This window comes from Apus apus, chromosome 5 (genome assembly GCF_020740795.1).
Source record: "Apus apus isolate bApuApu2 chromosome 5, bApuApu2.pri.cur, whole genome shotgun sequence".
In the NCBI taxonomy this organism is placed as follows: Eukaryota; Metazoa; Chordata; class Aves; order Apodiformes; family Apodidae; genus Apus; species Apus apus.
The window spans coordinates 41,867,760-41,878,043 of NC_067286.1; the positions used below are offsets into that span (position 1 = coordinate 41,867,760).

Genomic DNA, 10,284 nt, shown 5'->3' on the forward strand with positions numbered 1-10,284 from the left:
CCATGAATACAGAGACCTTCACTGACTGGACCATTATTGAGATGGTGTTTCCAACTTCCAGATGTTGCCAGTCCTGCAAAGAGATTGCTCTGGTCTTTTGGATAACTTTCCTCATTAGAAGCTTAGTCAGAAACAGAGGTGAGATTGCTTTGAAGCTCAGGGGTTAGAAATAGCTGCAGAATAAATGGTCAGTTTGAAGTGGTGGCATGATGAAAACGCAGTGAAGGCCTTTACCTGAGCTCTGACAGCAGCGGTGATTCCAGGTGCTGCACAGGGGCTTGTGTCCTACCCGGGGGTTCTTTGAAATCCACTGCCAAGTAAAAAGACCCTGGTGTTCTGTGGCCATTTGGAAATGCCATGGGCATGGCCTTCCACAAAAGAAACAACAAACTGAAAAATCTCTGGGCCAGCAGTTGTCAGAGCTGAGAATACACAGCTTTGCTGCTGCTTGGCAAGACACAGCTGCAGCTTGGGACATTTCTAATTCTGAATAAGATTGTATTCTGCTCTGTAAGGATTGCTCAAGAGAGAAGAGCACTGTGGCTTATAAAGATGCCATTTCTACAGCATTATATTTTTTGTAACTGTAGCTACTATTCCTAAAGTGTTTTATTTAAAAAGAGCCTTTGTAATTGTTTTTATTTGAATACAGCTTGTGCTGCCAGTCATAGGGACTTCGTAGATGCAGACATGCATAGGGCTGGCCTCAGTTTTCCCTTGAGCATGGATTCATGGTGTTTTCAAAAGTTGTCCTTATTTCTACTGTTTCTTACTCTTACTTGGAAATTAGAAATGGAAAACAATTATTTAAGCTGTTGAATATTCTGTGCTCACTTGCTGAGGACCAAATGAGGTTTTATATTGAGATGTATAGATATGTATATATATGTTTATGTTGTCAGGCATTTCACTTAAAATTTTAAAATAATACAAAGTATTTTTTTATAATTTCTGTTCTTTGTGTAAAGCTATGGATGACATATACATGCTTTGGGAAATCCAGTAAAATATTTTATTTGAAGTTTCAGGTTTTTTCCTCTATCTTATATTTTTCATACTCCCAGATTTTCTCTTCACCATTTGCTTTTAGCTGCTTATTTTCCAAGTTTGTGATAAGACAAAAAGATTGATCTGTCAGGTAAAGGCTGGCACTTTTAAGAACAATCCTTGTTAATCTAGTAGAACAAGTAGTGAGAAAACAATAAAAGCCTGAGCAATAAACACCAGCAGGGAAGCTGCCAGATTTGGCTCATGCCAATTGGACTTCATGCTGTCATTAAGAGGTTGCTTCACAAGTAATGGGAAGTAGCCACAAAAAGTGTTTATATTGGCTGTTTTATTGGAATAGCAAAACCAAGAATGGTGTTTGACCCTAATACAAAAAGTGAAAATTGCCCTCTTCTCATTGAAAGCCTAGTGCTAAAAAAACAAATTACTAAATTTGGGAAGCCTATAGAAATAGTGCAGAGGCTGATGGTAGGTGTGATTGATACTGTAAATAGGCTGAAATACATCTCAGAAGGAGAAAATGGGAAATTTATCAAATTTTAGGTCCTTGTAATGTTCGTGTTATCAGAAAAACAGAAGGAAAAAAAAAAAGTTGATCATGACGTGGGCCTTCACCTGAGAAGCAGTTAGGATATAAATACAGACTATCCTCACATGTGTTGTGTTGACCTAAATCTGCTTTTCCTTGAGATTCATGGCACAACTTTCAGTGGCTTGACTTAATAGTTGTTCTTTAAGCATTCTTGATCCACAAGCTCAGACCTGCTTTTAAAAATGGATTTACTAGTTAGATATTTATCTACACACGGACACAAGTGCTTGTTGTCTGGCAGCTGCCTCCTGTCTTCTCCCACCCCAGCTGCCTCCCCTCCAAGATGAGCATTGCCCCAGGCAACCTGCCGGCTGTGTGCCCTGGCAAAGCCGAGTCTGCACTCGGCAGAGGTGGGCTGTCCTCACTCCTTTGTGCACCCTTACTCCAAGGAAACTCCTCCCTTGAAGGCCCCTGGGCTGCACGGTGGGTCTCCCTGTCCCAGCTGCTCTGCGCTCTCTGGACAGAGCTGCCTGTGAGACATTTCCCTCCTCCACCCTGCTCATCTCTGCACCTGAGCTTTAGTGCTTGCACCCCAGCTGCTGCAGGCAGGATGGGGAGACAGGGCACCCCAGAAGGGAGAGGGCAGCCCTGTCTGTGTGGCTCCATTGCCACATCTCATAAAAATGGGGCTTTTCATTGCATAAGCCCAGGGAGAACAGCCCAACTACTTGCTGTCACCAGCTCCACCTCCCAGTTCCCATCCCCTAATCCATGGCTCACACTAATGTATTTCATGGTGTATGGAAAGAAAAACCTTTTTCTACCAGCTAGAGATATCTATCTGTCCCAAGAGACCCCACAGGGTATTTTATCCTTGAGACTGATCTCCCCTGGCGTGGTGCCAGGTCTGCAGCTCAGGACAGCTCCGGACACTAGAGGCAGGGGAACAGGTGTTTTATCCAGCTGAAAAGTGACCTTGGGTTTCTCAAATGTGTTATTTGTACTCTGACCTGGATTAATCCATCCTTCCAATGCATATAATGGGACAGCAGATGTTGCTGAGATTTCATGAGCATGGGCCACTGGCTCACCAGTAATGTTTACCTGGAGAGAGCTGCCCTCATGCCAAACATGAATCTGAGATGCGTATTTGAGGGAAGGTTCATTTCAATAACACCTGCTTGAGCAGGGAACCTCTAGGGCTGGTTTGGTTGCTGCAGACAGGTCTGAATCATGAGCAGGAGTAAAGAAAAAACAGAAATGTTGTATTGCTTGTCAGAGTTTCCTTCTCAGCTATTATGGCACATGGCATGAACATTTACTAGCAACTTCCTCAAGCTCTAATTAGCCATACATGAATAATAAGGGCTGTTATGGTAGTTAATAATAGATGAGTATGTAAAGGCTCTCTGGGCCTTGACAGCTTACTTGACGTGGTCATATCTCCGTCTTTTGGCTGCTGGAGGACACCAGCAGCCTGGAGGCAGGAAACAGCCATTTTTAGTGCTTAGCAGCTGCTGCTGCTGTTTAGCTGAGCAGAGTGGGTACGTTGCTGTGGGCAGGCTATGAATGCAGTTAGCAAATTGGTCTCTAGGGGTAACTTAAACTATGCATTTATTTTAAAATGGGTTGAATAAATTCAGTGTTGGGGTTGTAAAATATACAAGCTTAAGAAATGAACATACAAAGGCAACCAGGAAATGTGGGTAGCCACACTCGTAAAGGGGAGAACCACTGTAAAACTGCTCCTATTTCAGACACCCCACCCTGCCCTGTCATTATCACACACTGCCTGCGGATCGCCCCATACACTCGTCTGATGCTGGAGCTGTGATTTTTCATCTCCCATGTTGCTTGAGTACCCAGATGGCACCTCAGCACATCTTGACCTCTTCCCACTCCTCTTCTCCCTGAGTGTTTTGCATGGGGCTGTCATTGCTCATCTATAGTTAGACACTGCTGCCCTCCCAGAGCCTTCCTCCTGTGCCTTTTCCAGGACCTCACTGCTTTTCAAAGCCTTTCCCTCCCCACCACCATCTCTGACAGGATGTGAGAGCCCTTAACACAAGGCACTTCAGCATGCTCTGTCAGGTGGAGAAATGATCACTGACTCCCAGTCACAAGGAAAAGAAACCTCCTTGGGTTTACACCCCTGCAGCAATGAGCCTGAAAACCTCTGGGCCAGCTCCTCACCAGTGGGAATAGCTTGTGTTAAACCCCACAGGGACTGACAGGTCCCAGGTAACATGCTTCTTTTTCACCATGGGCAGGTTCCAGAGCTGAGACGTTCAGGGCAGTTTCACCAGCAGCAGCACAGTGTAAGGGTACGCATGTCGACGTTCAATGTGGTGCTTCCCACCAAGCGATGGGCCAAGGAGGCTGCTTGTGGGGCTGAGCGGGGCTGGCTGTATGCCCTGTGCTCCTTCAGCATTGTGGTGATGCTGCTGCTGAGACGCTGCTGCTGGGATGCTCCCACCAGCACATACACTCACCTGCCTGGCCCCGAGGCACAGCTGCATGGGGGGGCTCTTGCCAAACAGCACGGTGGCGTAGGTGCAGTGTTTGTGCTGGCTATCACCCAGACAGGGTCAATCACCCTCATGGAGTGCTTGAAATGCTGGAATCCACCAGCTATTTTCTTTGGACACTGGTGTGTTGTATCTGGACAGAAAGAGAGGTGTGCTGTTGGGCCAGGCACATCCACTGGTCTGCTGTGCCAAGAAAACTTTGCCCGCAGCTAGGACCTCTAGCATGCTTTATAAACAGAAAGGCTCTTTGCCCTGACCTGCAGCCCTCTGGAAAAGAGAAGGAAGCTGGGGCAGGGTGATTTCCCAGGCTCCAACCTAATGGCTTAATCTCCCTCCCTCTCTTCCACGGGTCTCCAGCAGAACCCCACCAGCTTTGAGCAGGAGAATTGAAACACACAGCATAAAATCCCAGCACGTGAGGTGAGCAATACACCTCACCCAATCAGCTGTCTTACAGGACAGAGAGAAAATAGCCAGAATAATGGATGCTGTACAGAGTGCCCAGGAGTGCTTAGCACATGGTGGCTGCACACAGGTCCTGGAGTTGCTTTCATGGAGATTCAGCTGCGGAGAAGTTCCTGGGAACAGCCTGCGGCCTTGAAACCTTCTGGGATGTCACTGTCCAGTTTGGAAATGATTTTGTAAATGGGTTTCTTCCAGGAAGGGTCGGCATCCTTGCCTGCCCTGACAGCGCTGAAGAACTCCCGCAGCGTCAGGCTGGCCACCTCCAGGAACCGCCCCGGCACCTGCGGTGAGATGGGCATCAGCCCACAGCACTGCCGGGTCCCCATCTCCCCCTCGCCCCAGCAAACCCCATCAGCCCCACTGCCCCTTCCTCCCCCTCCTCACCTCAAAGTCGTTTCCCTTGTTGTAGTGCGTGTTGAGGGCACGGAAGAGCTCTGAGTCCCGAGACACCCGGAGGGCACTGGCATCCACAACACCCTCCAGCAGGGCCTGCCGGGCAAACTTCTCCACCTGGATGTAGTAAAACTCACGGAAGTTGCTGAACCACTTGATGAGCTGGGAGGTGATGCAGCGGCTGAACTGTCGGGGGGGAGAGCCAGGGGACAGGTGTTATGCCAGCTTGGAACCTCCTAACCCATGGGCCCAGCAAGCCCAGCCACGTGCCGCTGGCCTGGCCCCACACCCAGTCCTGCCCCAGGACAGCACCGGCGGGGACTGTGACGTGGGGCTGTCTGTGGTGCCTGCCCCCACTGAGATTTGGATCCCACGTGTCCAGTGGTGGGGATGCACATCCGTCGTGTCCTTGAATCCCAATCCTTTGATTGCTCAGAGAGAAGGCCTGGCAGCCCAGGTCTGCCATGGCCCCGAGCACCTGCTCCAGGGCAGCCCAGGCTGAAGCACGTGCTGTCCCCCTGCTCCTGGCAGCGAGATGGGAGGGACACAAGAGCATCCCCTCCCCTGTGGCTGCCCAGCCATGTGGGCTGGGTACCACACTGCAGAGGAGGCCTGCCTGCCACCAGAACGGGGTGCTGCTGTGTTACCTGCACATCGAGGAAGTAAGCTTTCAGCAGAGTGGAGCTGGGGTAGCGAGTGAAGAAAAACATCAGCTTGGCCTTCTTCAGGTGGCTGGGGGTCAATGCGTCCTGGATCTGCCTTGAGGTCAAGGAAAGCCTGCACACAGCAGCCCCGCAGGCCTGACGCACCCCTGAGCACTGGCCCTGGCACGCACACTCCTGGTGCCTGTGAGCACCCCTTCCCATGGGCTGGCAGCAGGGTGGAGGGGCTTTGTCCATGGCCAGGCAGCCACTGGCTTTTTCCTTTGGCATGCCCAGGGAAACTGCCATTCCCCATGGCGCTTCCCAGGCTGGTGGGAACAGGGATATCCATGAGACGCATGGGGAGCACAGTCAAGCCCAGGGACCTCTCTAGCTCCAGCTGAGCCCAGGGACCACCCCAGCTGCCGCAAAAGGATATATGGGTGGAGGTGAAGGGCACCTCGTCCATCGCAGCCTGCAGCTCCCCGCAGCCGTCCCTGCCAGCTGGCAATAGTGCCAGGCTCTCCACGTCGGCAGGGCTCAGGGCCAGGGGACGCTGCTGTCTCACAAGAGATGACCTCAGTTTGACAGTTCCCCAGTGCAAGTTGAGGGGCTCCAGAGAACCACCCTCCGGAGCAGTGAGGGTCCCACCAGAGCTGCTGCCCCAGGGGCTGTGCTGGCTGCAGCCCAGCAGCTGGCTCAGCAGCTGGCTGTCCTGGACGGGGGCAGCTGAGCCCAGCGGATAACCCATGCTGGGTACCTGACAGGGTTTTCTGACCCCCTTTGAACTGAAGGAGCCACCATGAGAACCCAGGCTCTTCCCTGAAGCCCCTGGCAGGACTGCAGCCTGGGGTGAGCCCAGCCACCCCGGCGCATTCATGGGGGACGGCTTAGCAAGTGGCTTTCTGCATTTCTCAGCAGCAAAATACTCTCTTCTATTACCTGGCCCTGGCACCAGGAGGCTGTGGTGCTGCTGCAGGAGGTGGCTGGCTGCCTTCGGCCACACTGTCTTCAGGACAGAGTCCACCACGTGGGATGTCACCCCAGCCAGCTCATTCTTCAGTGCCTGCGAGAGGACCCTTGCAGCTGAGGACAAGCCATTTGAGCTGCCTCTGCCCTCGTCCTCCTCCTGCCCATGCACCCCTGGGGTACTCCTCCAGAGAGGCACTTTGCATGGGTCATTGGTGGCAGCAGCACTGTCCTCGTCCAGTCTGTCTCCAGGCTTTCCAGGCAGTGAATGCACTTTCTCAATACCTTCCTGGGTTTGGGCAGCATCACCAGAGTCACAGACCTGGGAGAACTTCTCCTGAAGCCTCCTCAGCTGCTTCTCTAAAAAGCAGAGCTGCTCCTTCAGCTGCTGGCAGCCCTCAACATGCAGGCTACCCCCTACAGGGGCCACTCGCCTGGGCACTCCCATACCCTGCTGGGGCACCCTGGTCTTCCTCTTGCTCTCCCGGGGCAGCTCACTATCCCTCTCATGCCCAGAAGCTGCCTCCGGGCTGGTGCCAAACGCTAAGGGGGTTGGTGGGAGACTCATGCCTTGGATGATGCTCTCCACCCTGGCCCGCTTGGCTTGTAGGTGCTGGTCAGAGAGTTGGTCCCGTAGGTGCTGATCAGAGAGCTGGTCCCTGTCACCAGCACAGGGCATGGAAGCTGGGGCATGGGTCCTGGGGAAAGCCAGGGCTTGTGCTCCTTCTCCAGGAGGTGCACCATACTCATAGTCCTGAGGCAGGGCCACTACCTGGGAGGAAGGGAAGAGGATGCAAGGATCCAGGCTCCTGCCAACCATCTGGTGGCTTAGGAGCTGTGATACCAGGGATGTGCTGGGGGAAGGCAGGAGAGAGTTGGTCTGGAAACAGGGCTCCATCTTCAACCCCTGGCTGTGCCCTGAAGTGGCATGGTCTCTGTCCTGCTGAGAGGCAGTGCAGCCATCCATTCTCTCTTCTTCCTGCCTGGACAGTGGAGAGCTGCCCCTCAGCTGGTTTGGGATCCTTTCCAGTAATAGACTGGCAAGCTTCCCAGGTGTTTGAGGTTTCAGCCTGCTAGAGGTGTGGAGCTGGAGAAAGAGCAAGAAATGTCAGTGGGCAGGACATCCTACAGCAACTCTGCATGCACTTGCCTAGGGATTTTTCTCCTAGATTCCAGGGCATCCCTGTTGCCTGACCACTGCCTGCTCCTGGCACTGCCAAACCCATGAGTAGGTTCTCAGGTGTTGCATGACAGCCACAATGCCCCAGACACTGTCACAGCTGCCACCTACCAGCCAGGCATTCATGGTGCTTGGAGTTCATTTCACACAGTTTGAGCCCTGAATGGGCATGGCAACATGGACTTCCCACACTGCCAGCTGCACCTATGCCAGAGGCCTTCAAGGAGACTCCCCTCTCGGCTCCTGGACTTGGATTCAAGGGTGGTGAGCACCAACCAGAGCCATCTGCTACACATGCCTGGGCAAAGATATTTTGGGGTGCTCCCAGGCACTGGCAGGGAATAGGGATAACATCTGTATCAGCCTGGAGGGCACGGTGACAGGCAGCAGTGCCGGGGGGCTGGGGCAGCACACACAGGCTGCTGGGAAGGGGCACAACAAGAGTGAAAGTGTGATGTGACCTGCTGTGAGCAGGACACACTGGGATGATCAGGCTAACACAGCACAGTGCGCCTAAGCGCTTGTTAAAACACAGAATAAAAGGAATGGGGATGGGGATTACCAGGGAAGAGAAAAACTACTGAGCCAGCAGCCCCCAACTTAAAATGGTTGTGCTGACTCCAGGCAGCGATCCCCCCCCTCTGCTTGCTTGCTCGCTGGGACAGCTTTTTAAGAGAAGGTGCAAAACCTCATATCCTGGGCAATTACAGAGTAACAGTCCCTCTGGGATGCTGCTTCTTCTTCCACATTAATTAGCAGTATCTTTCCACGCCTGAAGTAGGACAGCTTATGTCTTTTGCAGACACCTTGAATGTGTCTGAGATTGTTTTGCTACACGAGGAAATGTCTGATCATTTTCAACACCATCAGTCTCTTGACCACATGACTGTCTGCCCCACTCACTGGCTTTAGCAGGTTGCTCTTCTTTGAACAGCCTTTTGTTCCAGGCAGGTGTCTGGGAGAGCTCTACCTTTTGCTGAGCTCTAGTCTGGACAAACCCAGTATTTTCTGAGTTGTCCAACACACTTGTTGCTCTCCCATGTTGAGTCCCCACCCTTCTCAACCATCAGGATTTCATTTTTCTAACAATCTGTAGTGAGGGGCATTCAGAATCCTCGCTTTACCGGCAGCCAGCAGGAGACCCTGGGGCCGGCAGCTCCCGGCATCACCCCCCACCCCTGTACAACCAGCTTCACTGTCCCTGCCTCACAGCCTGCCAGGTGCTTCCAACCAAGCCACGCAGCAGATGCCATCCACTTCATCCACTCTTAAGCTCTTCTGCACAGCATGGGCACAAAACAGCTTGTCCTGCAGCCTTGCTTTTGGATCTGTCAGTTTGTTACAGAAACAACCTTCTTCCAGCACTTGGAGGAATACTCATCCCCTGTGCTGAGGCTTCCCAGCCCCAGAAGCCCAGGGCAATAGACCCCTCATAAGCAGATCAACTCAGAGCTAGCCAAGAAGTTCTTCACTTGCCTAAGGCTTCCAGCACCACCACCTTTCTTCCAGAGATTTGGAGAGTGGGGGCAGAGCCTGCAGTCCCAGGCCATGGCAGCCCACTGTGGGTGGCCTTGTCTCCCTCCTCACAACCTCCCCAGTGGCGCAGAACCAGGAGGTCCTGCCCAAGCAAACTGCTCCCACTGATGCAGCCCTTTCCTCGCTGAGTTAGCAGACATGTACTTTGATTCCTTAATACCAGCCTTCACCAGGGCCAACTTCCAAAGCACTAAAAAGCAGCTGAGACTCCTCTTACCTGAAGAAAAAGACTGAGGAAGGAAAAAAAAAGATGCACAGAAGAGAAGGCAAGTGTGTCCTCTCCAAAATGGGAGCCACCCGATAGAGGGTCTCCAGGTGTTCCTCAGTGGGAGAGCCGTGCCGGGAACTGCCTGCCGCCTCTCCAGCCCTGCAAATATCCCCCCAGAGCCTTCCCCAGTCGCTGCATCCCTCTGTCTTCAGCGAGCCGCCCCCGAGCCGAGCTGCTGGCACCTCTCTGCCCCACTCACCTTGGCTCCAGGGGTACAGGGAGCGCCCCGAGGGCAGGCAGCTGGGGCTCGGGGGGCCAGGGATGCCGCAGAGGCAGCGCCGGAGTGTCCTCCTGCTGCGCTCAGGTCCTTTAAAGAGGGAGTGGGGAGGCCGGAGGCAGCCAACCGGCTGGGAACGACTCCTGAATATGCAGATGGCCGTCCAGGAGGTCAGGTCCAGCGCCGAGAACCAGCCTCACTTCTCAGCCCGTCTCCCAGGCTCACAGTCCTGGGGGCCGGGCAGGCAAGGGCAGGTGCCGAGCCGCTGGCTGCCCAGGTGGGCAGCGGGCCAGACGGGCAATTCCCCCCTACAATTTGGTCTGGAAACCCCATCTAGGACCCAGGATGGTGAACTGTTGGTGAGGTGATGCAAATACACCAGGCTAGGGGCAAGAAGTGCCGAGGGCAAGGAAGGAGCCAGCCTGGAGCTCCGGGTGCTGCCCAACTCCCATGGCAAGAGCCCAGGCATTTCCAATATCCCCTGCCATGGGGACACGGAAGCACTTTGGCTGGCCTGGAGGTCTGCAGTGTAGGACACGGGCACAAA

At 53.1% G+C, this 10,284-nt stretch overlaps 1 protein-coding gene across 1 annotated transcript; it reads right to left on the reverse strand.

The window, feature by feature from the left end:
* Positions 1 to 4,562: 4,562 nt before the first annotated feature.
* On the reverse strand, positions 4,563 to 10,070 carry PROX2 (prospero homeobox 2). Its single transcript, XM_051622027.1, has 6 exons — positions 9,938 to 10,070; positions 9,720 to 9,827; positions 6,007 to 7,646; positions 5,574 to 5,681; positions 4,918 to 5,112; positions 4,563 to 4,814 (listed from the first exon to the last, which is right to left on the reverse strand). The coding sequence occupies exons 1-6, from the start codon at positions 10,068 to 10,070 to the stop codon at positions 4,629 to 4,631; spliced, it is 2,370 nt and encodes a 789-aa protein (XP_051477987.1). The 3' UTR covers positions 4,563 to 4,628.
* Positions 10,071 to 10,284: the final 214 nt, after the last annotated feature.